This window comes from Drosophila guanche, unplaced genomic scaffold (genome assembly GCF_900245975.1).
Source record: "Drosophila guanche unplaced genomic scaffold, DGUA_6, whole genome shotgun sequence".
In the NCBI taxonomy this organism is placed as follows: Eukaryota; Metazoa; Arthropoda; class Insecta; order Diptera; family Drosophilidae; genus Drosophila; species Drosophila guanche.
Window position 1 is genome coordinate 1510305 of NW_022995750.1, and position 26599 is coordinate 1536903.

Below are 26599 nucleotides of genomic sequence, written 5' to 3' on the forward strand. Positions count from 1 at the left end.
AATTTATTAACAATATTATGTATTAAAAATACAAGAACAATCTTAACCATCCTCAGTTGAGAAGTTTATGAGAAGAAGAGGTTAAAACTTTTGGCTTATGACGTGTAACCCCAGCATTTCGGCAAAAGCAAACGGCAAGCGGAAGCTGCCATCGGAAATTCTAAATTACAAATTGATATATATACCACAACAACAACAAAAAGAATAACAACAACAACCACAAAAAAGCACATGAGAAAGTATAAAAATATAAAGTAAAAGTTGCATAAAACCCAAATAAAAGCCCATAACAGAAATAACAGAACAAATAAATAATAGAAATAACAGAAAGCAGATATCGGAGAAGATATCGAAGCAGAAGCAGGATTACAATTTAGTTTTAACAGCCAACAATAGCCAGGGAAACATACACAACTCGTATGTGATATTTTTGAGTTAATCTCTCACAGTTTTTCACAAGTTTAAAAAAGCAAAAAAAAACCCAAAAAAAAAGAAAAGAAAGAGAGTAACAGAGTAACAGAGTAACAGAAACAACCACAACAACAAGCCCAATTAGCAGCGACAATATACATAAAAATATTCGATAAAAGAGCAACAAACAACAACACAGAGCACTTCCAGCAGCAGCAGCCACTTTTTTTGGGTTGGTTGTCTTTACATATCAAAGATATCAAAGATATTGTAGCCGAATTGCTCTATATATACATATAGGGTGACAAATGGAAGGGATGCGATTGGAGAGAGAGTACAGATTTCTTTGTGTTGAGTCTTTAAGCCATCCTGAGTTCAAAGTTTACACTGAAGATTATAACCGAATATACATAACTGAATATTTACCCATGATCAAATACGAATATAACAAATATATACATATACACATAAAGCAATACAAATACCGATAACTAATCCATAAGTGTTTATAGTTGAATTTTGACGACAGACAGAGAGAGATAGACAGAAGACGAATCAGATTTTATGCCACAGTTTCATTTGCAATAGTCGAGAGCGTGCCACGCACGCAACCAGGATAATTTATAGTACAATACATGCAACCAGCAGACAAAACAACAAACAGAACAAAAAGAAACACAACAAACAAGCAAAGCAAGGCAACAAATAAACGAATAAACCAATAAGCAACCAATAACTTTTTATAAAACGATTTATATTTTTATACTCAAACCAAAGTGAAAACGAATACCAATCAAAACCGCCACAGCAACAACAATAGCCAATTAGCCAAATAAGCCAAAACTTTTAGTTCGTTCACAAGATACTTACGTTAACAATTAACAACAACAGCAACATTTAAGTTTTTATTTAAGCAACAGAAAACGAAAGAGCTCCGTAAACCGACCGCTGAAGCTGACAACTCGAGCCTTGAGCCCCCAGTCAAAAACCCATCCAGACAGCCCCCCGGAGAGATCCACGCATGCCACACAAGAAATTGCCAATAGTAAAAAATGCAACCAAGTTGCAAAAGAAAACCAAGAGAGAAAGAGTTAGATGGAGATTAAGATGAAGACGGAGGACCCAATGAAATGATGCCTGCCTGCTGAACTGAACCCAAAGGGAACCTACGCCTGAAGCCCACAAGAGGAGACACAATCAAAAAACATTCGCCAAATATCATGCAGGACTCTACGGGATCTGGATGGACAGCCGCCGCTTGGGGGCTATAGATAGATCCATCAGTCAGTCACTCTGTCAGTCGGAACGGAACGGAGCCTTTCACATAGGCAACAAGAATAAGTGATAAAAACCTTTTGTTTCACAATTCTCTTACGAGCAACTCAATCAATCGAAGAACAACATCTAAATGAGCCACAAAAGTTTGCGTGCGTTAAACTGGCTTCATCTCCGGCAACTGCTGCATGCAGCAACTGCGACAGCGTGGGGCATGCACCTGAAACTGACTGCTAAATGAACAAATGCAAAACTCCTTTGGTTTACTCCAACACACACATACAATGAAACAGATACCGATATAAACAGATGCAATAAACAAGAGAAAATTGACAAAGATTGGGGCGCCTTCCCAAGCAAACGGTGGCGCCCCAAAACAATAGCCCAGTAATATTATTATTATTTCTAATAGGGCGCATCTTTGTAATCCCCCGAGGATTAAAGATGCGCCACAAGAACCGTCGTCAACAGAAGTACAACCAAAATGAATCGCAACCCATTGGCACCACCAAGAATCAAGAATTAAGCAGAATCAGTTACAGTCCCTGCCACTGCCCCGCACCAACCACGAGAATGATGATGATGATGATGATGATGTTGCAGTTGCCGGAAAGGGGGCCAGACGTTTGTCCAAATTCTACACGAAATTTTATGTAAAACAGCTGTAGGAGCAAACGAAAAACGCAATTCCAACCAGCCACCGCCCCCGCCCGAACACGCGAAACAGCGGGTAACAATCGATTTTCAGTTTCAAGTTATTCCTTCTCGGCGATCGGTCCGGTTTCGATCGATCGCGTTCCTATGATTTATAGAGACGAAGAGAGAGAGAGAGAGAGAGAGAGAGCGAGAGAGACATGCTCCTGGGATCCGAACCCCCGCCCCAGAACAGAGGGATAGCAAAGGAGGCCTAGGGGCATGTGTAAGATATGTACTATAATAAAAGTAAACGAAAAAACGATAAGCAAACAAATGAAACAACAATATTTATACAGAGACTGCAAACAAATGTGATCAGATATTTTATAATATATAAGTTTACAGAGCAAGATACAGCAAGATACAGCATATAGCCAGAATCAGAAAACAGAAACAGAAACAGAAACAGAAAAACAGAATCAGAACCAGAAATCTAGTTATATAGCCGAACGATCAAATCAAAAGCAAAACAACAACAACAACAACAGCAACAACAACCACAGTAACAGTAAACCAGTACAGTTAGCATAGAACGTAACGAGTAACGAGTAAAGCAGTAACGAGAGCAGCAAGATCGTGAGCAAGGACTCGCAACGAGTCGAATAGTAACACGTAAGAAACAAAACAAAAACCTATTTATAATAATATTTTTTACAATAGAATATACAACTAAATATAGCAAAACGACAAACAAACCGAGCGGGAGGCGCACAGCAGAGAATACCCCAAATACCTACATCCAGTTCCTTGTCCCCGAATCGTATAATCATATCCCGAAACCCTCGAGCCAGATGCTGACGTGCTGTCGCCTCTACGCGCAACAGTTGCCTTTCACAGAAACAATTTACCATTTAAGTTACCAATAGTGAAATAGACAAGCCAGAACGGTGCCACGCAGTTGCAGTGGCGCCGCCGTTTTCCCAGCCAGTTTTTAGTTGAGCAACTTTTCGGTTCATTTCGAGTACTACAGAGCAGAGTGCAGAATGCAGTGCAGAGGTTTATCATTTCAATGTTCATACAAAGGTTATATTTAGTTCAAGGAGAAGAAACAGAAGCAGTCATCAGTCGAGCAGAGAACTAACCAATAAATAATGAATACACACACACACACACACAACCAAACACACTCACAGATATACTAAAATGTTTGTTACATAGTTTTGATTTAAATCCGTTGAGTGAGTCAAGTTTTTCAGTTGGATCAACAAAGTTAGGAGCCATTATTGTCATGAGTTGAAGTCACATTCAAGAATTATGCAAAATTAAGCAAAACCCTTGAGTTCTGAACAACAATAGTGCCGGTAATATTTATAAGATAAGTGAAACCATATATATACATATATGTATGTATGTATATGCGTAGAAATATATATATAACAAATACATACTCTAGACGTCGTAATCCGTATTTCAGCATAGCTAAAAAATGTTCTAAATGTACACTGAATACAACCCCCAATAAAAACAAAGCAACAAAATGAAATGGTAAGAAAGAGAGAGAGAATCGCCTGCGTAGTGTTTTCCATGCCAAGAAGACTGCCTGGCCTTGAAGTGAGAGTAACTATACCCCAGACCTCGCCCCCGACCCTGCCCCAAGCACACGAGCCACACTCTCATGCAACAACACCTTACGATCCACACACACACACACACACACACACACACAACCTTATAAATATATATAACTTATTACTTACATAAGGGAATAACTCGAAGCAAAAGAAAAGCAAAACCAAATAATAATAAAATACAAAATACAAGATAATGGTAGTTGCTATTTTAAATATTTAAACAAAACCCATAAGAGAAAAAACCACAAAAAAATCAAACAAAACAAATACAAAGGAGCAGAAGAAACAGAAACAGAAAATCAATCGAAATAAAAAAAAGAATCTTTAAGCAACAGCAAACGTCTCTAAAACTAAAACATTAAGCAGGAACCAAAAAGCCAACCTAAAAGCAGCAAACAAAGCAGAAAAACATCAGTCAGACATAGCCACATACATACATACATACATACATACATACATAATATGTATGTACTACATGTCGATGCAGTATATATGCAGTTTGTTCCAAACCAAAATCATAACGGAAAATATATACATATGATATTTGTATGCTTTTTTACTCACACCATATAAGCCGAATGGAAATGGAAGAAGTGGAAATTGGAAATTGGGATAAGCAACAGAAAATAGTTGGAGATCCTCCAGCGCCGCCTTTAGGTTTAATTTACGCACTCAGACAGACACACACAGATTTACACAAATACAAAAATGTCAGCATAAGTATGAAGAAAACTAACCGTAAAAAACAAAGAAGCAATTACAAAAATTTATAATCATAGTTTAGCAGCAGCCGCCGTAATTGATTTTGTCAGCCACACGAAGGAGAAGAAAAATCAAACCGCAGACCGAACTAAAACCAACTAAGCTAGATACAAACATACAAATACGCAGAAAAGATACATTACATAGAACTCATCAGCCGCCAGCAACTTACAAGAGATGCAGAAATACAGTACTCAATGCCGTTCAATCAACAACCAAGCAAACAACCAAACAACCAAGCAGCCAAGCAACCAAGCAACCAAACAACACCAGATGGAAGATCAGTTCACAGATGCATCAATCAGCTTACTTATAGTTTTCAAGATACACAGAGTTCAGTTCAAGAGAAAGATATATTAAGGATACATACATACACACCTCTAAGCATATATTGATAACCAACCTCCAACCCCCAAAACCCTCAAGTCAATATACAACTTCAGATCAGAATCAGAATCAGAAACAGAAAACAAAATCAAAAAAAATCAGAGTAGGATTAGAGGAGGAGACTCCGTTCTTCGGAGACAGACATTTCGGTTAGCAGAGCAGATGGCTCGAGTCGTAGGGCATTTCGAAGAACGTTTGAATATTTCGGCTTAGATATTCCTGATTATAAACATATGGGAAAATCAGAACTTTCGGCTCAAAAGCAACGCGCTGCATTTTGAAAACTCAAAACAAACAAAAAACACACTTGCAAAATGTGCAAAGAAGAAAACAAATCAAGAAAACAACCAACTCTCGGCCTAGACTTTGGCGTGAATTTCGGAAAAAAAACAACCAAAGGGAAAAAGAAAAAACACACAAACACACAGACGGACAAAAAATATATGAAAATTCGGGAAAAAGTTTAAAATGAAGAAAAGCATATAGAAAACCAAATGTGACCAAACGACGCGCTGCAAGTGGCCCTTGATGGCGCTTCCCATCGTCCCGAATCGAATCGAGTTTCGCAGACCCCAAAAAAAGAAACCAGTTTAGGTATAAGTGTAAAAATTAAATGTAAAAGTATTTCGGTAATGTTCCTATATAAACATAACACACACACTGGACACACACAAACTGACACTCACACCCACAAACAGGCGCATACGAGTACATACATATGTACGCACAGATATGGCTAAAGACTGTACATATGTATAAGGGGAAATTGAAGTTTCGGACACACACAAAGCAAATTCAGCATTTAGCATTTTGGCAAAACTAAAAAGTAACCAAATTAGAGATGAGGAAATAGGAGGAAAAATGGGAAAGAAAAAAAACTGGTCTGCAGGCTCGATTCAAGAGGAAGACGGAGCGTTAGACGGACCACTTGCAAAAAATAATACAAGAAATAATAATAATAGGAAAAGAGAAATGAAAAATTAACTTCATTTACAGGCAGCATTCTACTATGAGAACAATTGCAGATTTCTTTCGATTCGATTTGATTTCCTTGTTTCCCATTGAGGAAAAGAAGATAATTGTACTTTTTAGTGAAACACAACACAACGCGTTTGAAAACCCCAGGAAAAAGGAATAGGACAACAAAGAAAAGAAAAGAAAAGAAAAACCAAAAAAAAATCAATGAAGTACTTCAACAAATCACGAAATGAACAAAATTGAAAATCTCTCGGCCATGTTTGGATAATTAACTCTCGGTGTAAACGTTCAGGACAAATTTACAAAAAAAAAAAACAAAACCCAAAAACAAAAAACTAAAACTTTAGAGAAAAAAATAAACTTTAGGATTAAAAGCGGAAAAAATGGAAAAATTACGAATTCAAAATCCAAAAATTATAAGCAAAATCACTAAATTTTGGAACAAAACAATTTCGTATGTAAGAACTTAAATTGTAAGAGGAAGGAAGGATAGAGAAAAAGCAGTGCACTTCCGCTCTGCCCTCGGAACGAGGAAGTAGATGAGAGAGCAGTACGGAAGAGCATGAGACGAAGTGCAGAGCATCAGAGCAGAGCTGAGCACTGCTGAGGAAGCAGTGCAAGCAGTAGAAGACCAGAACGGGGAATGGCAAAACTTTGAAAGAAATTTTGAAAACGTGTTGGAAAAATATCAGAAAAAGTACAAGCTTATTTTAAGCACCTTCGCGCCTTATCTTTAAGAACGTAAATAAATCAATGAAAAATACGATAAATGAAACAAAAATTAAAAACGTGAAAAGAAAAAAAACCTAAAAACATAACCTTAAATTTAAATAAATTTAATACGAAAGAAAACATTGTACATTTAGAAAATACGAGCAAAATTAAGCGGGAAATTGCAACTTTCGATACATCTCCTGGTAGTTAACCTTATCTAACCTTAAGTTTCATCCGCACTGATCTGATCCGATCCGAACACACTCTGACTCGGATCAGACTCTGGCCCGGATCCTGCAGAAAGCAAGTTTTGTTTCCCTCAGTTCGGGTTTTGTGAAATATCTGCCTTTTATTGTAAAGCTCAAACAGCAGCGAGGGCAGAAACAGAAGTAGAATTAGACAAAACTAACGAGACAAGTCAACAAAGTAAACAAAAAAGAAACTCCAGCGGAGTGTCCAGTGTATGGGCGAGGCTCCTGCTGAAAATTGAAACCCAACAAGCAACAAAAAACCAAGCAAAATTCAAAATCATTGCAGCAGCAGATTTCAAAATTACCTAAGAAGCGAAGCAAACGAAATGAACAAAATTCTCAACTGCGGTTCGGAACAGAGAACCAGCAGAAATAAAAGCAGAAGCAAAGGTTTTCTAGAAAAGTAAGGAAAACTTTACGTATATCATTATGTTCCCCCAAAAACTCTGTAAATGTTTAGATATATGAAAATCCAAAAAGAATAAAGAAATGAGGTCACTATTTAAGTTAGGTGTTGGTGTGGCTACGACCGACTTTGAAATAAGATGTGTATGTAAAAAAACAAACTTACTATAAAAGGAATTCGATGGATCCTACCCCTTAATCCAATGTTAAGTTCTTAAAATTGCTATGTATCCACCACTATCAGTATATAGAACATACGATATACATATGTGTAGCCCTGAATCCCTTCCTTGAGTTTTGGTGACCATCTTCTAGGTGATCCTCAGTGCAGCATAAAAAACCCAGCGAATGTGTGCGTGGCCAGAGCGTGGACAGTTCTCAAGCCTAGAAAATAAAACCAATTGGCCGGCCAGGCAGGGCCAGAAGATCGGCTCAGGGCTGGCCGGGCACCTCCAGGACATCCAGAACCGTTTCGCACCATAGAACTCAAGGCAATACAAGCAATCCAGAGGTACGAGAGAGAATAAAAGGAAGAAGCAACAGCAGAAGCAGAAACAGAAGAAACAGAAGCAGAAGCAGCTGCATGAAAGCAAGGCAAAGGACAAGTTTCGAATCAGAATTTCGGTGACATCTTTCGGCACAGTTTCGACAACTTTCGATTAGGCTTTTGTTGTTAATTTGTTTTTTTGCGACCACGTCTCCACGTCTCCATAGCACACGAGCAACATGCAGCCAGCGGCATGCCACACACAGAAGCAAAAACAGTAGCAAACAGAAGCAGCAACCAGCCACGTGATAAACGAGTTGAGCAAAGTGAAAAGCAATTTTGAAATGGGGCCACAACGTCCGATCTAAAGTGCCTTCAAGTAACAATGAAAAACAAAAACGAAACCAAAAGGAAAAAGAAAACAAAAATACCAAAAAACTAAAAATAAAAAAAACTGTTAATTTTTTATGTAACTAAAGCAGCAGCGCGTAGGGGGGAAATTATAAATAAAAATTGTATAAAGAAATTAAGCGTGTAAAAAGTATAAAAAAATTTAAAGAACTAAGCGACGACGAATCGAAGTAGAAAATCGATGAGACGCGAAAGCGACAGCAAAAAGGGCTCCAAATAGACCGGAAAGCAAAACAAATACCAAAAACTGCCTCCACACTCTGGCCAGGACTCACACAAGCCGCAGAAGCCTAGGGGCAAATCACTCACCAGGAGATGTCACCACAGATCCCATCCCCAACTCATTCCACGATCCTTCTTTCCCTAGCTAAAGTTGTAATTGACTACCTAAGTAAGCGATAAATATGTGTATGTATTTAGTTATAGTATGTAAAACGAATGGAAATTAACATAAAACACACTCACACGATTTATGTATGAAGAAATTAATGATTTAGAGAAGAAGAAAACAACATAGTGTGGAACGGCAACAAAGGTTTGGACTTATGAGAAAGTATATATGAATGCATACATATACCCCCATATGTATCCCCCCCTTTTAGCGTACATACGCATACTATAGCGCTGAGTTGCTCATTTAACACCACACACGACACACACACACATCACTCACACACACGAAACGAAGCCTGCAAGTATGCTACATTTAATTTAGATATAGAGAGAGCGAAGCATAAGTGCATATTCCATTCCAGTCAAAAAGAGTACAGAGTAAAGATGATTGCAAAAACTGAACTAAGAACGTGGATGAGTACGAGAACGGCATACTGAAGTGGCGGCAATTAGGTATTAGAGCGAGGACTACATTTAAGCATAAATTCAGATGCATTGCGATATGCATAAGTGTGCGTGCTGGCACACACAGATACAGATACACAGAGATACACAGCGACAGCGTGTGTCTAAACTATAAGACTTTCTGGAATCGGAGGAGGAGAAAAGGTAACCTCTACCTACGTTTCCTTCTGTCGTGCTCTTTCCTACCACCCCTAACACACACACACACACACACACACACACACACGCACACACCAACACATAAATACAGATCTTTGAGCAAAAACGTCGCAAAATCCGTTTCTTTAGTCGATGATGGGAAAGCACTAGTAAAAATTAGCAAAATTTAAAATTTAAAATGACACCCACGGGTGATCAATTATGTAACACACAGACACCTACACACACACACCACATAAACACACAACATTATGTATATATAAGTATGTAAATTCCTTTGAGCTGAAACATTGCATAACCAAAAGATTGCGATTACAAAGACACACACACAAACACACGAAAAAACCGAAAAGAACACAGAACAGACAGAGAGACAAAGACACATCCTGTAGATGTGTGTAAAAGGGTTTGGTTCTTTGCTTACAAACTTTTCAAACGCATTAAACCGTTTCGGCCAACCTTTAGGATTGATACTAAAGATCGAGTTGTGGAACATCATCGCCCCCCCTAGGGGGCTGCATCATTTCGGTTGATGGATGCAAAACGTTCAAACGTTCAAAATTACAACACAAATCAAAAAATCCGAAAACCAAATCGAGCCTAGAAATTGATTTAAGTTCCATTAAGCAAAACAAAGAGAAATATATAAAAATGAAAACTTTTGAGTTACAATACAACAATAGACCGGAATGATTTCCAAGCAATAGTACAAACAACTTAAGAGATAACTTTTATAATGTAATTGTAAACTAAGTGAAAGAGGAGTGGAAGAGGCTCTGCTACAAGGTGTTTCCAAGGGGCAAGAAAGCCAAAATAAACCCAATCCCCACCTAGGAAACACCCGGAGTGAGAGACGAATGTAAGATGAAATGGATGTGAAGATAATCCCTCGAATACGCATATACGATTTCCCTGAGTTTGCCCCTAAGTTGAGATTTAACACACATTTAGTTGAACTTTGATGAGTGCGATGAGTAAGCGAAATTGATGGGCCAGGAACAGAGCCACGGAAAAAGAGCCTAGCCTATAGCCTGGTGCCAAGGATATTTCCGGAATTCCAACTTGAAACGTGAATGTGTGGCTCCCCTGCGAGGGAGAGATGCATTGAAATTCAACTCACTTCACAAACACACACGCACACACAGTTTAAATTTATAATTCTATGTAATAACAATAGGAGACGCACACACATACACTACCACCCCGAATCCCCCCATTCCCCCGTGAATCTCAAACTTTACTACTTACCACAAAATATTGAAATGAAAACCAAAGGTAAAAGCAAAAGCAAAAGCATACATACTCGTATGAGAGAACGTTTCGCAAAAACGACACTTATGTCGCGTGTATACACAAACGATAGTACGATATACTAACTTTATATGATTAACTAACTCATTTCGAATGAACCATAGCGATAAATGTGTATGTGTAAGCTACGTTTTGGTTACGGTTTCGATTTCCGTTCCGTTCTACTAGTATCCTATACTTTGGTTTGGTGTACCACCCACACAATTCCCTTTTGGAAACTTCAAAAAACACATTCTGGCCCCAAAATGATGAGATTCAATGAAATTTCAAACAACAGAGAAATCGCACAAAACATCGCACATTTCGCGCAAAAAAAAAAACAAAACCACAACACACCACTCCACACAACACACCACAACACACCACGACACACGCCACGCAGAAAGCATGATATGAAATGAAATGAAATATACATACATATGATAAAAACCGAAAATGTGTAAGAGTAAATTCAGTATTTGGGACACGGACATCGTAAGCGAATATAATTAAATAAAAATTTATATTGCGATCGAAACAAAATCGAAAAATACTAAAACTTGTATGACGGGAAAAGGAGAAAAATGAACAAAAACACTAAACTACAATATGACATTTTTAATCGAAAAAAACAAAACTTATTTTATTGAAAATTATGTAAAATTTACTAAGGAAAAAAAACACAAAAAAAACCAACAACAACACACAATAAAAGTATATTATATTGTTTATTTTCATCTTTAAAAATAAAGTTTTAAAATCGTATAAAAATAGTAATTGCTGAACCGGAGTTGTCATTTATTGGGAAGGGAAGAAAAATACGGCTAATGATATAAACGACGATTCAGGGCCAACAAAATCTAGCATAAATCACCTAAAGCCAAGCATAAATTAAACTTTTTGAAATATGCGCATACAGAGAAAATATGGGAACGATAACATTACAGGAGCCAGAAATATTCAGTATCCTTCTCTCGATATTCTGCGCTTTTGCACTCATCCGCCCTCTATTGTCAGGAAGCAGAACTAAGAGTCGCTGGTCTGGCAGCGCCAATTTCTCATTTCGATAGTTTTTGTATCGACTCTTTAACGGTTCGCCAGCAACAAATTGTCAAATGACGTAAGATTCCATTGCCAGCAACTTAATTATAATGCCATTGTTTTGGTTGACCTCTCCAGAAAAGTCATGAAAATCAGCTAATAGTGTGGAGAATTAAATGATGATTCGAATAAAATTACAGTTTTAAAGCTGAGAGTCTTAACTAGCTGGTATTACCAGCGAGAAGATCAAAGTCGAGGAAAATTATTTTAGATTTACGGTATATTTACAGTATGTTTTCGAGGATCTGTAGGTATATTTATCGATAATTCCGCGGTTGCACTGTTGCGCATCTCTAATTTACACATTACGCAAAGCATTAAATGGTTGTTTATTAAAAATGTCGCTGCTCAACGCCTTTGCCAGGTGAGTGAAGATTCTGCAGCCCAACCATTGACTGACCCTACTTTCTGTCATAGATTAGGATTACAGAGAGGCGGAGTAGCCAGCTCCGCAGTGGCACGTTGCCTGCACACCACACCTGTGCTCTGTGCCGAACCGCTTAAGAAAAAGAAGAAGCTGGACCCACATGTTATCAAACAGAGGGAGGACCGCAGAAAAAAAAAGATTGAGAAGCAGATTCGTCGGCTGGAGAAGAATGCGCGTCAGCTGAAACCGGTGGAGGAGCTGGAGGTGCCACTGGAGCTTATCGACGAAAAGGAGTAAGGATGTCCCGTTGATTGGAATCTGCCAATTGGTGCTACAACTTGTTCCCCATCCTTTGCAGCAAGCGGCAGCGAAAACTGACGACACTGGGCAGCGCGGAAATGGAGGAGCGCGCCCTGCTAAAGAAAGAATGGGCCCGCTACAAGCACGACGAGAGAGTGGCCGACTTCCAAATCATTGACCGCCTGGTGCAGTCGCAGAACAAGGCGCTGGAAGAGTTACGCCGCGAGTCCGAGGACCTGTACCAGGCAGCCATCGAAGTCGACCTACAGCTGCTGCCCGTAACGCTGAAGGGCCCCGTCTCCACCCCACCCATCAAGAACTACGCGAGTCCCGATGGCGACTACATACACCAGTCCATGAAGTGGGAATGAGTCCCGCAGCTGTTAGGGACTGTGTGCATGTTAGGGTGTTAGGTCAAAGATTATTGTTGTTGCTTACATCAGAAATACAAAGAATAGTTAATTAATCACCCATTACCCAGCATTTCTTAATCTTCTCTCGGAGTCAGCACTTTTCACACACGGCGCACGGCGCTTGTTTACCTTCTATCGGGGCTTTCCGGCAGTGGCAATTCCCGGATTCTGTTTCGCTGTCGGTCATGTCAGAGTTGATTTGGTTCTATCTTCTGCCCCACTAAGGCATGTAAGTAGGGGAGCCCCACCAAAAAAAGGAGATTTTATAACAGAAGGAAATTTGGGCAGGTGTTCTCCCTGCAGCGAACAAAGTACTGCCACAAGGCCAAATTGCTCGTCCTCCCTTGGCATCCGCTGCGGGAACAGCACTAGTTACCTACAGCTGCGAGTTCTGCACGCGGGACAATGCAGAGGACCAATGCCAGCCGGGACTCACGTGCAGCTGCCACAAGAGCAAGGGCTGCACCAGCTCGGGCATCTGCCTGCTGGATCTCTGTCCCTACGGGATGCATTGAGCAACACACACATTATCGGTTGTTAGTGTCTGGATAACTCGATGCGTTGTGTGGCGGATTTATTATAATCGTCTGTGCAGAACATGAATAAAGCAGGCGAGACTGCATTGCAATCAGCATTGCTCCCGATCGCGTGGTGGCTCCTTGCAGGCAAGGATCGCAATGCAGAGGATTGACCTTTTTGTTTTTTGGTGAAGTTTCGACATAAATAGTGGAAGTGGGAGACGCGCAGATGGATAGCCACAGTGTACACCACTCACATGTCAGTGCAGTACTGTGTGTGGGTGGGGGGGATCTTAAAGGTGCTGGAGCTTAGGATGGCGTACTGCTAGCGGTGGTCTTGGCTGCGGCCTGCCTCTTTTTGACGCCCCAGTTGTACACTCGCGCCATGTTCACCTCTGTTGTGGTTATTTGATCGCTGCAAATTTGAAAGACAAAGTCAAAAGGCATTCCAAATGAAATGGGATCTGCTACTGACCGTAAAAAGTCCTGGTCATGCTCCACTGACTTGAGATTGCCCACGGCTGATGTAACGTTTTGCTTGAGCAAGGTTTCGGCCTCGTCCAGCGGGTACTCCAGCATCACGCTGGCTCCGAGCCAGAGGTAGACTGTTTTTGTGGGCGGCACCAAGGTCTTAATAAACACCTGGTCACTGAGCAGGAATTGTGTTTCGCGCTCCTCGTCCTCCTTCCGCAGCACATTGACCATCTCCAGTGAGCGCTCCAGATCGGGAATCTGTGATTTCAGCTTCCGGCGACGCGCCTCGAGGTTGTACGCCATAAAACGGTACTTGCCGTGCTGCTCGTCCAGACGCTGCAGCACCTTCTCGCAGTTTTCGTTCTCGGGCTGGGTCATGAACGTATCGATCTCCTCCTGCAAACAATACGCAGGCAAGGATTAATTCAGTTTTTCTATCGCAGGTGCAGCTGCAGTTTCGCAGCCACAGCCAATAGCCAAGAGCTAGGTTAGAATCCACACACTCACCAGGAATACTGCCTCCGGTATGCCGGCAAAGGTCATTTGGTTTTCCGGCAATTTGGGCATTTCCACCGAGTCCATGATGCCAGTCATCTTGTTCTGCTGCTCTGTTTTCTTTCAATTTACAATTAAATTTACAGCAGGAGGGTGCTATGCTATGCAAAATGTCGATAAGATGACTCAAGCTATCGATACACAGTGTGTCCACATCGATAGTAGTCTAGTGCTTGTCATATGGATAAGGCCGCCTATCGATAACATTGCAACGAATTTACATCGCACATTTTTAAACGCAGCGCACTATTTAATGCTTAGATATTCCAGTTTATTTATAGTTAATGTGGTTATTAAAAAGGGGAAGGGGCCTTCAGATATACCTGGAATTGTATTCCTGCTGTACGGCAAACAAAAAAAGAAATCCAGATAGCACAATCTTCTTATGAATTAGCAAAACTTACGGACTAATAATTTAAACATCAATTTACATACTAACTCATGGCTTTTCCGGCGGCACTCAATTCCTCTATGTGCTTCACCATTCTGTCCTTGGTCGAGGACTTGGGCAACTTTACACCAAAGTGCGTTTCGAGAATGACATGCAGCTGGGCGACCGTGCATCTGGTCAGTTGCTCCTCCGCGATCAAAAACTCGACATATGGGTAGCTATTGATTTGCTCCGCATCGATTTTGGGCAGCTTTGAAGAGCTGGCGAAATCCGCGGGGTCTTTGGCCGGTCGCTTCTTGGCCGGCATCACCTCCTCGTCGAAGAGTCGCTCGTAATCGGGAATATATTTTTCAATTCGTTTATCCTGCACCTTGGTGTCCAGTAGGTCGTCGAACGCCCGGCTTTCCGTCGTAATGTCCAGGGACATGGCGAGCAAATTTGCCTGCAGGTAGTCCAGGCTGGGATCATTGATCAGGTTTGGCTGATAGTCGATCCGCAGCCTCTTGATGATCTTCTGGAAGAAGTCCACCTTCTCATCGCTGGCCGAATTGGCGGTGTTGTTCCAATCGCACATGTCGATGTGGCGAATGTGCTTGGCTTCCGGCAGATAGACGATCTTGAAGCCATCCCCGCAGAGCTGCGACCGATACGTCTTGGCCTCCGACTTCTCCACCTGAACGGGCACAAGGGCCACATAGCGCGGAATCGACTTGCGCTTGGACATGAACAGGGCGATGATGATCTTCTCTCGCTGCAGGCAGCGCTCCCACAGCCCGCGGAACAAGCGCTTCGATCCGATGATGCTCTGATCGTCGGGGTACATAAAGTTCGAGGGCTTGCTGTAGATAACCTCGGGCAGGGCTGAGCGGTGCTTGAACCCCAGCAGCTGCATGTGCGGCTTGTGCATGTCGCGCAATATGTTCATTCGCTGCATGGTGATCTTCAGCGGCTTGTCGCCCAAGTCGAACTTGTACCAGCCATCGGACACCTTTATCTGACGCTCGTGCTTGATGACCTGCTTCTGCTCGTCGAGTTTGCGCACCATAATCTGCCGCTTGGTGCTCACCACGCTGTTGTCGCGCCGGATGATCTGCACCTTGCGCGGAAGCGCTCGTCGCTGAAAGTAGTTGTAGTACTGCACCGACATGGACAGATTGGGACCCAGATGGAATGCAAAATGGCCCAGGCAGCGGCGCAAGAAGTCCTGCTTCAGCTTTCGATCCGCCAGCATCTCCCGCAGCAGTGCAGCATCGGGTTCCACGAACGAATCCATGTCAATGGCTGCAAGAAAATTAATGATTCGATTTACTCGATTTTACGACTCCGGACACTCGCTTTCCGTTGGTGTGTTCTGTGAGCAGATCCAAAACCGCGCGCAAATTCAACTTCACTTGGACGCGGGTGAATGATGTGCTCCAATTACTCTGCGAAGTCTTAAAACCTCCAAGGCGAACTCTGGACGCCAATGAGGGGAACAGACTTCGCATGGGATTGATGTGTACATATGAATTATTCCACTCACCTCGCGACAGGGTGATGAATTCCTTGTAAAATGGTTCGTATTCAAAGTCGTCGTTCATGGGGATGACATGGAACTCAAACTCTTTGCCCTCCAGATCGATGGCCTTCTGCAGAGCCGCCTGGAACTCGTTGCTCGAAGGCAGATGCGGCGTGTCCACATCCGTCACGTACACAATTTTTGCGTTGTTCAACTTCTTGCCGCACTTCTCCAGCAGTTCGATGCACAGCCGGATCATGAGATGGAATTTCCCACTGCCAAAGGGCTCGGCCAGCCCGTACTCGCTGGCAAACTGATCCTCTACCGTTGCCATAAACTGTAGATAATGCTCCACAATAGGCTTGGTCAACTGTCGCAGCGGCAGGAACACGGCACAGTTCTCGGGCACAACGATCGTCTCCACGCTGGAGGCCTCCAGTGGCAGCGGGCTGTGCTTGGTGTTGGCAAACACCAGGCCTATGAGGTCTTTGTCGTTGACCAGCATTCCCGAGATGAATGCCGTGCGTATGATGTTCAGCGCCTCCAGCAAGAGCGTCATGCCGTTAATCTGGAGATTGGCGTCCACCACAAAAAGGATGGCCTCGCGCCCATGGTAGTCGCGCTTCATGGCAATGTCCTCCTCATCCTCGGAGCCGGATACCCAATCCAAATCGTTCGCTGGGTCCCAGGTGCTCATCCCGAATTTTATTTAATTATCCGCGAATTTCACAAGCGGCATAAAAAGTAATCGAAGCTAATATCGGGTATCGAAAACGGCACAGTGTTCGTAACAGTATGATAAGTGTTGAGCAGCGAGGAAAGCCCTCACATGTAGCAAGCCGCCGCCGGTTTATATTTTTGCAACCAGTTGATATTGATATTTTATTATTTAGCGTAACGTGATAATAACAAACGTGATGTCGCTTCAATTTCAAAACGACTGCGGCGATTCGGTCAAACTGGCCATCATCGAGGAGCTGCAGAACCTTCTCAGCGCGAACACCAACGTGCTGCACCAGGCGGAGAAGCGAATAAAGCAGCTGGAATACACGGAAGGTGCGTTATTTGGCGGGCAGAGGGCTTGCTTTGGGTTGGGTGGGGTTGCTTTCCTCGTGCTCATGTTATCCAAATATGTAATTACAGGCTATGGCGTCTACCTGTCCGAGATCATAATGAATCAGTCGCACGAGCTTCCGCTGCGGCAGATAGCGATCGTTATGCTGACCCGCTACGTGGAGAACCACTGGACGGATGTGAACTCGGAGGGCCTGAAGAACGACAAGGCGAACAGCTGCATGGCCAGCGAGCAGGCAAAGCGCACCATTCGCAACATATTGCCCAACGGGTTGTACGATCCCAACTCCAAGATCCGCTCCTCTGTGGCCCACACCATATCCACCATTGCCTCCACCGACTATCCGCACGGCTGGACGGAGTTGTTCGACATCATTGTCAAGTGTTTGGGCGGAAACGAGGACTCCATTCACGGCGCCATGCAGGTGCTGCAGGATTTCACCTACGACGTGGAGCAGATCAAGGAACTGGGTCCCGTCGTCATTCCCGAAGTGTATCGCATCTTTGACTCGGAACAGAACTACTCCATCAAGACGCGCGCCTCGGCCATACGCATCCTGAAGCCTCTGTTCACCTCCATTGCGGCTCTGATCACCGACAAACAGGAGCAGGCGACGATGATGAACTCCATCCTCAACAATTTCATGGACAAGCTGTTGCACTACCTCAGCATGAATAGCGGAGCAGGCTCCAATTTCCTGCTCCGCTCAGAGATAATCAAGGGTAAGTAATCACACGGACAGTCAGCAATAACATTATCCAACTCCCTTTTCCGTTACAGTCTTCACGCACGTGGTGAGCGATTGCGCAAAGTACATCAATCCGTTCATGGAGCGCATACTTCCCATCATCTGGCAGCTGCTCACGCAGATAGCCGAGACGTATGTGAAGGTGTCCGTTAACCAGATAGAGCCCAATCCCCTGCCCAGCGGCGACAACGAGGACGATGACGAGCAGACCAATTTCCAAACGCTCATCATCCAGATCCTCGAGTTCATCAACTGCATCGTCACCTGCAGCAAGCTGCGGGGATGCATCAAGAACGTGCTGGCGGATCTCATTTACATCACGATCGTGTACATTCAGTTGAGCGAGGAGCAGCTGGAGGACTGGCAGGAGGATCCCGAGAAGTTTGTCGACGACGAGGATGACGGCGGTGTGGAGCTGACGGTGCGCATGTGCGGCCACGATGTTCTGCTGGCCATCAACGATGAGTTCGGGGCAAAGGCCATACAGCCACTGCAGGAGGCTCTGGGCAGGCACTTTAGCGTGGCCGAGGCGGAGAAGGCGGCCAACAATCCCAACTGGTGGAAGATCCAGGAGGCCTGCATGGACGCCGTGCACGGCTTTCGTGACATCATACTCGAGGGTGACTCCAAGTTTGATCTCCTCAACTATCTGACCATCGTGCGGAATCTTCTCGTGCACCAGGAGTCGCCCCATCTGGTCGGTCGCGCTCTCTGGACCCTCAGCACCTACTCCAAGTCGGAGCTGTACAACCCCCAGATGGTGGCCGAGATCCTTGACGTTACACTGTGCAGCCTGTCGCCGGAGAAGACTCACATCCTGCGGATCAGTGCAGTGCGCACGCTGCACGGCTTCCTGCAGGCCAACGAAGCGACTGAGGGCGAGAAACGCACGTTGCTGGTGTCCAAGCTGCCGGGTTTCTTTGACGGCATCATGGCTCTGGTCTCGGGCTGCAAGGCCACTGTCCTGGCCCTGCTCATGGAGGCACTTACGGTCATGATTCAGGTAAGTCGAATCAGAGTCCATCAAACGAGGATTCCTAATACCAGTCTGCTCTTGTTTTCTCGCAGTTTGATGCAGACTTTGCGTATGCCGTTCACGGCAAGGTTACTCCGCTGGCCATCGCCGTCTTTCTCAAGTATGCCGAGGACCCGTACGTGCTGGAGAACGTGCAGGATCTGATCAAAGCCCTCTGCCAGCGTAAGCAGTGCCTGGTGCTGCTGCAGGAGAAGTTCATTCCCACCATCGTGAGCATCCTGGGGCTGCCGGAGCAGCACAACACCGAGAAGCAGGACATTGCCCTGGACGTACTCAACACGATTGTCAAGTACACGGAGCCGCCGCTGAGCAGCGCACTGCTGGAGACGGCCTTTCCGTCCGTCATGAACTGTCTCCTGCACACGGACGATCACGCGGTGATGCTGGCCGGCGGCGAGTGCCTGCGCAGCTTCATCAACGTCTCGCCGGGCCAGATATGCAGCTACAATAACGGCGAGGGCGTCAACTGCATCATGCAGGTGGTGGCCACCGTTCTGCTCAATCCCATGAACAGCGAGATGACGGCTGCCGGGCAGATCGGGCGCCTGGTCATCACGATCATCACCAAAATGGGCAGCATGCTCGGCCCGAATGTGGACATGCTGCTGAAGGCTGTGATCAGCAAAATGCAGAACCTGGAGTGCCTTAAGGTGATCATGAATCTGGTTCTAATCTTTGCCCATCTCTTCCTCACCCAAATGGACGCCGTGCTCAACTTCCTGTCCACTGTGCCGGGACCAAACGGGGAGCCGGCCATGCAGTTTGTCCTCTCCAACTGGCTGTCGCGCCAGAACTCATTCTTCGGCATGTACGAGCGCATGGTCACCACCATGGCCCTCTGCAAGCTGTTCGAGTATGGCGTGGCCACGCAGGACAATCGCCTGACAAGCATCACCTACAAGGAGCTGGTGGAGGATACCAACGATTCGCGCAGGCTCACCCGCTCCGTGGCCGCCGCCAATCAGAAGTGGGTCACGATTCCTGCGCTCGTGAAGATCTTCAAGCTGCTGATGTCCGAGTACCAGCACTTCCAGGAGAGCAAGACGGATGAGCCGCTCACCGACACCGACGACGACGAGGGCGAGGCCGAAGACGAGGCCACCAGCTCGGACCAGTCGCGTTTCATCTCCGACCTGTACGTGGAGTACGACAAGGATAATGTAGAGGACGAACTGCTGCTCAAGGAGCTGCTCAAGGAGACCAACTACACGGGCGACATTGCCGAGAATCTGCAGAAATTCCTCACCAACTTCACACAAAACAAACATTTTCCCAGCTTCTACGAGCATCTCAACGAAGCGGAGCGTCTCATTCTGCACAACAAGCTGCAGCAGCAGAAGTAGTTAGAGGATCCCATCATAGAGGAGACAGAGTCAACATTGTGTTAATCGTATTTATATATTGTTAATAATCCTTTGATTAAACACAGTTGTATTTTTTCTACGCCACGCCACTGTACTGGTAAAACAGGTAAAAAATTCATTTAATTATGGATTATCTACAAGTTTATGCTGTTGGATTCTTCAGAGTGCCACCTCATCGTTTCGGAGCTTGTGCTGTAGTGGAATGTCGGGTTTGTAGGCATCCTAAAGAACAGCAGATCGGATGATTAAAAAGAACATCAATCGAGGGAGAGAGAAATTAAGTTTTTGCTACTTGCCAGTGGCTTGTCAGAGCCAAAGCTAAAGAACCTTCGTATGCAGGGTGTCAGCAGTACGGGATCAACTTTATTTGGATTGTTTCTGCCAAAGGCCAGGGAGCCGAGCAGCGCCACAATAATGGTGATCGAAGCGCCAAAGGTTGTGTACCACATGTACGAGATGCGGTAAAGTGGAAAGATGTCCCTTTACGCGAAAAGAAATGAGCATAAAGTGGGAGACGAGACCATTCTTTGGCTTACTCTGTGGCTGATCCTGCCAGATGTAGACTGCTGTTGGCCGCACTCGTGGCGGTGAGATTGAATCTGTAGTCGCACTGCTCAATGTTAAGCGGCTTCGTGTTGTAGCTAATGGCACCCGAGGCAATGGCCCACTGGGCATTGAGGCTTACCCAGGACATGGCTATAACGCCCATGATGCCGCCCAAAAGAGCGCTCTGTGGGAAATGAAATCAAGACTGCATAATCAGGAGAACACCTGATGGGACAGACTCACATTTCCATTGATCCAAGGCAGAAACAGGCCAATGGTAAATATGCCAAAGAGCGGGCCATTTGTGATGGCCTCCAGGCTCATGGTCAGCTGCAGGACTGTTCCCATGTGCTCCACCACATAGACGAGGCAGACACAGAGGGCACCCACACCGACGACCACCAGGCGCATGATCCAGTTGATGGACGAGCTGGAGAGCGGCTGCTTAACGTAGGGCTTCACAAAGTCCTCCAGCACCACCGCCGACATGGAGTTGAGGCAGGTGGAGAGCGAGCTCAAAGCAGCACTGAAGACGCCAGCTATGAAGAGGCCCGTCATGCCGGGCAATTCGCCCAGCGTGTCCATCACAAAGAGCGGCAGCAGTTGATCCCGAGCCTTTGCCAGCTGTAAGATTAGCAAGAGATGAGCAATGAGGGGGAGTGGAGTGGTGCAGTTCTTGCCTTGGTAGTGAGTGGATCACAGTTCTGGTAGGTGGCATAGATGAGCAGTCCATTGTAGCCGCACAGGGCCATCAGGATGAGGACACCCACGCAGAAGATGAACAAGGCCTTGCGCGCGTCTGCGAGCGTGGGCAGTGCGAGGTATCGCTGGATCATGTTCTGGGAGACGGCATTCGTCTGTGTCCAGTACACAATGCCTCCAAAGAACAGACACCAGAACGTGTGACGAACTGTGGGATCAATGCTGAGGCTGCAGCACACGAGAGTAATTTTGGATTAGTTTTTACAACAGGCTAGAAGTTTCTTCACTTACTCGGGCGCCTCCAGGCGATCCGTGTTCCAGGCTCTCTCCAGCACAACGCTCACACCGCCTATGTCAATGCTGCCCTTGATGGCCACCAGGCAGAGGGCGCCCAGCATGGACACTGCCTGCACCACGTCCGTCCAAACTACCGCCTTGAGGCCACCGAGGCTCGTGTAGAACACACAAATGATGCACACAATCGGCGTGATGGTGTGCACACCAATGCCAGTCACCTGGTTGAAGGCCAGCGCCGGCACATAAATCACGATGGGAAGATAGGCGACCTGAAGAAATTAGGAAAGGTTAAAGGTTTCAAGCTTCATGGCAAGAACTTTCCTTTCTATTGAATCTTAGCAGTCTTGGCGGCAGTCCATTTGCTCTCGGACTCTTTTTGTATGTATTCCATTAAAATCATAATTTAAATCATTAAATCATAAGTTAACTTATTTATATTTTCAGAAAGACAACTCCATGCTCGGTAGCATCGCTGAAAGTTCTGACAGTTGCGGCTATATCAATGGATGGAATCAACTTCGCTTACAGATGTGTGTATATCTTCGGTAAGTATATAGCTAATACTAAGTATATACAAATTAATATAATGAAAAATATATATATATAATATACATATTTTTGTTGTACCAACAGGTCCCTGTCCATGCAAAGACGAGACTAGGGAGCCTTGACATTTTGTCGGCCCTAAAAAAGGTTGTGAAACGCATCAGGCAGAAGCACAAGCTGAACTACTGTACGGCCTTCATAAATACGATGCCTTTCATTCGTGACTCGCACGGTATCCCAATATGGGACTTATGGTATTATATGGCATTTGATTGGGGCAGTCATGCTGAAGAAATCCACCAATGGGGGTGCATGATGAAGTGCATGATACTTAAAATATTTTAAAGCTCCATTTCATTTGACCAAAATAAGCAACAGAAAATTGTAATTTCTGGCTAACTTTGTATCTGCAAGTTTACATCACAGAAGATCCTTTTGATTTGATTGCCTATCGATACTCACATTCATAACCGCAAACATAATGGAGCCATACAGGCGCAGGCGTCGATCGAAACGAACTTCCAGATACTGCAAGAAAAAAGACATAGAGGAAGTTAAATCTGCTTATAGATTCCCGTAGATTCATGCTCTCTGTGTCCTTGCCTCGTAGGTGGATGTTATGTTTAGATCGTGGAAAACCGGCAGATAGAACACGCCCATCACAATGCCCATGCCAACGACACCGAAGGCCACGTAGAGGTACTGCACGCCATAGGAATACACCTCGGTGGGCAGTCCGAGGAGCGTTATGCCCGATATGAAGCTGGCCACGAGGGAGAAGGCAATGGGAATCACCAGCATCTTGCGACCGCCGAGCATGTAGTCCGCCTCGGATACGGATTTGTTCATGAAGCCAAAGTAGATGCCAATGCAGATGCATAGCAGGAACATGGCCACAAATGCCACATAATCTGGCCACGAGAAGCGTTGCAGCTCGACCAGTATCTCCTCAATGTCGTGCATCTTGTGGCACTCGACTCTAACTAACGAGGTAGGAAGAAGGACTAAAGATTTATCCAACGATGCGCGTCCAACGCCTAGGTCTGTCTCCGATTAACTAAGCTCAGGCCCATCTAATGCTCGCTGGCTCCTCTGGCTGTGATTCAATTCAATTTCGCTCAATTATCAATTGTCGAGCAATTTAGTTTTTGGACACAGAGGCGCTGGCGCAGGCACAGGCACAGTCACAGTCACAGCAGCACCCACAACAAATCTGTGCGCACATGTGGCAGAGGCGAAACCGGCGAGTGAGGCCCAAGAGTGTAGGAGAATTACGACACTTCAGTCTCCAGTTGAATCATGGACGCGACCTTAGAAAGTCCGGGGATTAGTCAACATCAAACAGTGCTCCCGGCAGACACTGCGAATTGACATAATCTTCACGAATTAAGATCTCGCAGAGATCTCTCCCACAATGACGTAGAGCGTAAACAATTATGTCACCGAACACTCTGAAGAACTGAAGAAAACCAAACCCAGGACCAACCAACCGACGACGACTTAACGCTCGGCCAAAATCAGAGACAAACACGAGCCGCGCGCTGCCTTCAGCGATTTAACGTCAAAAACATTCGCTCGGTAGAATTATTGGAAAAGTCGGAACTATTGCTGCGCTACGCTCTATGTTTGGGGGCGGTCTGGTCTGGTCTGGTCATTGCCACCGAGTTGCACAAGAACTGAGCGTGGCGCACGCGGCGCATCCATTTTATAGTCATTCATTAAATGCCCAACTGGCAGCGAGCCAGGAGAGGCCCAGCAGAGGAAGATCAAGTGCAAGATCATCAGCGAGAACAATGGCAGTCGTTTGATAACTTTAATACTCTTTGATTACTTTCAGGCAGCCGAACATAGTGCTCTTCCGCTCTGCTGCTCATTCATTGGCGGCGGCTTCCCTCTTGCAGCTCGCTCTTCAGCATCCACGAGGCGGCACGCATGGCAATGGCGGCGATGACTGTATTGGGATTCCCCGAAATGGGACGTGGCAGCACGCTGGCATCCACCACACGAATATTGGGCACACCCAGCAATCTGCAAGGACAATTTTGAAGAGCCTTTGACACGAGAAATGTGGCGACCCACCTGAGTTGTGAGTCCAGCACAGTGCCCAGAGCACAACTGCCACCTGGATGATGCGAACTCAAGCCAATGTGACGCATCAGACACTCCAAATACTCATCCGAGGGCTGCTGCTCGCGGAAATCCCTCTCAAATGGTCCGAAGTTTGAGCACTCCTGCAGCTTTGGCCAATGTATAAAAGGACGCAGCTGCGCAAACGAGGATGAGGTGACCAACTGCAGTACCTTAATTAATCTATTAATTAATCTTGAAAAATGTTCAGTCCAATAATTATTACTCGCCTTTACAGCACTTCGTATGGCCGCAATGGTGCAGGCCACATCATCCTCGTGGCTAAGATAGTTTGGATCGATCAGGGGATTCCTGCGCATGTGTTTGTTGGGTAGTCCCACCGAACCCCGAGACTTTGGCTGTAAGCAGCTGGAGATCACAACAAATCCCTCCTGCGAGGCATTGTGGTGCCGCGGAAAGAGAGCACGAAAGGCTGAAGCCTTGAAATTGGAAATGGACATGAGGGCAGCCTCGTCAATGGCCCCGGCGCCAAAGAAGGTGACGCCAAAGGGCGAGGGCTCCTCGTGACTAACCACATGACCCAGCACTCCAAAGTTGCCAAAGGGTCCCGTGCCCGAGCTGAGAAAGTTGAACACGCTCATTGGACTGAGGAGCGTTCGCTGGTTGAGGCTGGGCGCGACGACACCCATCGAGACAAAGAGCGGCAAATTCAAGTGATCGTGGAGATTCCGACCCAGCAGCGGGGAGTGGTGCAGCACGGGAATCCTCAGCTTGGCCAGCGTTGTGCTGTTGCCGATGCCAGAGGCCTGTAGCAGTTGTGGCGTCTGGTAGGCGCCGGCGCAAAGGATCAGCTCGCGTCGCACCTCGATGCTGAATTCCAGCTCCTTGTTGTCCGCATCCTTCAAGCCCACCAGAACGGAGCTGGCGCGAAGCGTGGGGCCAGACGAGAGCTGTATCCGCTTGACCAGTGCCTCGGGCAGAAGCCGCAGATTGGAATTCTTCAGTACGGGCTGCAGGAACTGCTGCACCACCGAGTGCCGGAGTCCGTTCTTGATGTTGTAGCGCGAGCGACGAAACACCCAAGGCTTGTGCGTGAATTCGGTCTGGGCATCGTCGAGCGCCTCCGTCAGCTTCGAGTAGCCTCGAGGTATTTCGTACATGTCGCAGGGCTTGGCTGTGGCGGCCGCCATGAAGGGGCCCATGTGCGCCCAGCTCCAGTCGCTTAGGTTGTGGAGCTGGTGCCAGGCGTCAAAGTCGGGGCCGTGCCCGTCGAAGTGGAGCATGTAGTTGAGGTTGGCGGAACCCCCGAGACCCTTTCCCCTCGGCAGGCACTGGCGCTGCTCGATGAGACCCCGGGCGGAGTGCCGCTGGGGCACTGAGAGAAACGACCAGTCGTTGATGCCCTTCTGCTGGAAGGTGGTCAGCAGGGGGATCCGGCTGAGCAGCCCAAAGGCGCTGCCGGCTTCAATAAGCAGAACGCTGCCATTGCTGTGCTTGGCCAGCAGCGAGGTGAGAGTGCTGCCCCCAGTTCCAGCCCCAACTGTAAGCGAAACAATCCATAATAACGTCCTGGAGGGTAGAACGACTGTAATCAACTCACCAATCACGTAGTCAAACGCAAACTGTCGCTCATCTGGCGCCAAAACATTCGGTATGGATTCCTTTAGCAGGCTGCAGACCATCATGGCCAAACCAGACAACAGGCCAATCACAATGCCTCCAACAATCAAGATCTCTGCAACAGAAATCTTCTTAAAATCAATTTGCTTCCTTTAACTTTTGGCATTTACTTTGGAAATGCTGCCCCATGGCTGTTGCTCTTTGCGGATGATGAAATTCAACTAGTTCAGGCGAGGGAGCAACTGACTGACATCAGCGTTTGGTCTAATCCAATTACCGCCAGTTCTCACTTTGGGGAATGGGCT

The 26599-nt window shown here is 45.6% G+C and overlaps 6 protein-coding genes and 1 long non-coding RNA gene across 8 annotated transcripts; 3 read left to right on the forward strand and 4 right to left on the reverse strand.

Moving 5' to 3' along the window:
• The first annotated feature begins 1943 nt into the window (after positions 1–1943).
• On the forward strand, positions 1944–8387 carry LOC117586105. Its single transcript, XR_004573974.1, has 2 exons — positions 1944–3867; positions 7533–8387. It is a non-coding gene; the product is annotated as an uncharacterized LOC117586105 (long non-coding RNA).
• Positions 8388–12031: 3644 nt separating this feature from the next.
• Positions 12032–12897, forward strand: LOC117586098 (39S ribosomal protein L40, mitochondrial). The gene is made up of 3 exons (XM_034275956.1): positions 12032–12120; positions 12174–12416; positions 12482–12897. The coding sequence occupies exons 1-3, from the start codon at positions 12095–12097 to the stop codon at positions 12792–12794; spliced, it is 582 nt and encodes a 193-aa protein (XP_034131847.1). The 5' UTR covers positions 12032–12094; the 3' UTR covers positions 12795–12897.
• Positions 12898–13373: 476 nt separating this feature from the next.
• LOC117586097 (prefoldin subunit 3) lies at positions 13374–14501 on the reverse strand. Of its 2 annotated transcripts, XM_034275955.1 has the most exons (4): positions 14336–14501; positions 13830–14224; positions 13656–13769; positions 13374–13615 (listed from the first exon to the last, which is right to left on the reverse strand). In XM_034275955.1, exons 1-3 carry the CDS (start codon positions 14420–14422, stop codon positions 13664–13666), a joined length of 588 nt encoding a protein of 195 aa, XP_034131846.1. In that variant the 5' UTR covers positions 14423–14501; the 3' UTR covers positions 13374–13615; positions 13656–13663. The 2 variants fall into 2 exon arrangements, with proteins under 2 accessions (XP_034131846.1, XP_034131845.1); XM_034275954.1 differs by having other exon boundaries at positions 13374–13769.
• A 250-nt stretch (positions 14502–14751) lies between these two features.
• LOC117586080 (ATP-dependent DNA helicase 2 subunit 1) lies at positions 14752–17041 on the reverse strand. The gene is made up of 2 exons (XM_034275936.1): positions 16297–17041; positions 14752–16055 (listed from the first exon to the last, which is right to left on the reverse strand). The coding sequence occupies exons 1-2, from the start codon at positions 16967–16969 to the stop codon at positions 14818–14820; spliced, it is 1911 nt and encodes a 636-aa protein (XP_034131827.1). The 5' UTR covers positions 16970–17041; the 3' UTR covers positions 14752–14817.
• A 45-nt stretch (positions 17042–17086) lies between these two features.
• On the forward strand, positions 17087–20579 carry LOC117586073 (importin-9). The gene is made up of 4 exons (XM_034275927.1): positions 17087–17328; positions 17416–18069; positions 18128–19098; positions 19164–20579. Exons 1-4 carry the CDS (start codon positions 17190–17192, stop codon positions 20472–20474), a joined length of 3075 nt encoding a protein of 1024 aa, XP_034131818.1. The 5' UTR covers positions 17087–17189; the 3' UTR covers positions 20475–20579.
• On the reverse strand, positions 20511–24197 carry LOC117586083 (sodium-coupled monocarboxylate transporter 1). The gene is made up of 8 exons (XM_034275939.1): positions 23190–24197; positions 23049–23114; positions 22035–22309; positions 21722–21971; positions 21285–21665; positions 21032–21225; positions 20792–20975; positions 20511–20717 (listed from the first exon to the last, which is right to left on the reverse strand). Exons 1-8 carry the CDS (start codon positions 23547–23549, stop codon positions 20655–20657), a joined length of 1773 nt encoding a protein of 590 aa, XP_034131830.1. The 5' UTR covers positions 23550–24197; the 3' UTR covers positions 20511–20654.
• A 241-nt stretch (positions 24198–24438) lies between these two features.
• LOC117586082 (neither inactivation nor afterpotential protein G) lies at positions 24439–26580 on the reverse strand. The gene is made up of 5 exons (XM_034275938.1): positions 26465–26580; positions 26275–26409; positions 24944–26214; positions 24666–24877; positions 24439–24614 (listed from the first exon to the last, which is right to left on the reverse strand). Exons 1-5 carry the CDS (start codon positions 26481–26483, stop codon positions 24461–24463), a joined length of 1791 nt encoding a protein of 596 aa, XP_034131829.1. The 5' UTR covers positions 26484–26580; the 3' UTR covers positions 24439–24460.
• Positions 26581–26599: the final 19 nt, after the last annotated feature.

Excerpts from the sequence above, each read along its gene's own strand:
- LOC117586098 (XM_034275956.1), top strand. The coding sequence starts at position 12,095 with ATGTCGCTGCTCAACGCCTTTGCCAG. Across the intron at positions 12,121-12,173 it reads CTGCTCAACGCCTTTGCCAG|ATTAGGATTACAGAGAGGCG; the intron begins GTGAGTGAAGAT and ends TTTCTGTCATAG. Across the intron at positions 12,417-12,481 it reads GAGCTTATCGACGAAAAGGA|CAAGCGGCAGCGAAAACTGA; the intron begins GTAAGGATGTCC and ends CATCCTTTGCAG.
- LOC117586097 (XM_034275955.1), bottom strand. The coding sequence starts at position 14,422 with ATGACTGGCATCATGGACTCGGTGGAAATGCCCAAATTGCCGGAAAAC. Across the intron at positions 14,225-14,335 it reads TACCGGAGGCAGTATTCCTG|GAGGAGATCGATACGTTCAT; the intron begins GTGAGTGTGTGG and ends TATTGTTTGCAG. Across the intron at positions 13,770-13,829 it reads CATGACCAGGACTTTTTACG|CGATCAAATAACCACAACAG; the intron begins GTCAGTAGCAGA and ends TCAAATTTGCAG.
- LOC117586080 (XM_034275936.1), bottom strand. The coding sequence starts at position 16,969 with ATGAGCACCTGGGACCCAGCGAACGATTTGGATTGGGTATCCGGCTCC. Across the intron at positions 16,056-16,296 it reads ATTCATCACCCTGTCGCGAG|CCATTGACATGGATTCGTTC; the intron begins GTGAGTGGAATA and ends ATTTTCTTGCAG.
- LOC117586073 (XM_034275927.1), top strand. The coding sequence starts at position 17,190 with ATGTCGCTTCAATTTCAAAACGACTGCGGCGATTCGGTCAAACTGGCC. Across the intron at positions 17,329-17,415 it reads GCAGCTGGAATACACGGAAG|GCTATGGCGTCTACCTGTCC; the intron begins GTGCGTTATTTG and ends ATGTAATTACAG. Across the intron at positions 19,099-19,163 it reads CACTTACGGTCATGATTCAG|TTTGATGCAGACTTTGCGTA; the intron begins GTAAGTCGAATC and ends GTTTTCTCGCAG.
- LOC117586083 (XM_034275939.1), bottom strand. The coding sequence starts at position 23,549 with ATGCACGACATTGAGGAGATACTGGTCGAGCTGCAACGCTTCTCGTGG. Across the intron at positions 22,310-23,048 it reads TTATGTTTGCGGTTATGAAT|GTCGCCTATCTTCCCATCGT; the intron begins GTGAGTATCGAT and ends TAATTTCTTCAG. Across the intron at positions 21,666-21,721 it reads GTGATCCACTCACTACCAAG|CTGGCAAAGGCTCGGGATCA; the intron begins GCAAGAACTGCA and ends CTAATCTTACAG.
- LOC117586082 (XM_034275938.1), bottom strand. Across the intron at positions 26,215-26,274 it reads TGCGTTTGACTACGTGATTG|TTGGGGCTGGAACTGGGGGC; the intron begins GTGAGTTGATTA and ends TTTCGCTTACAG. Across the intron at positions 24,878-24,943 it reads CCATACGAAGTGCTGTAAAG|TTGGTCACCTCATCCTCGTT; the intron begins GCGAGTAATAAT and ends AAGGTACTGCAG.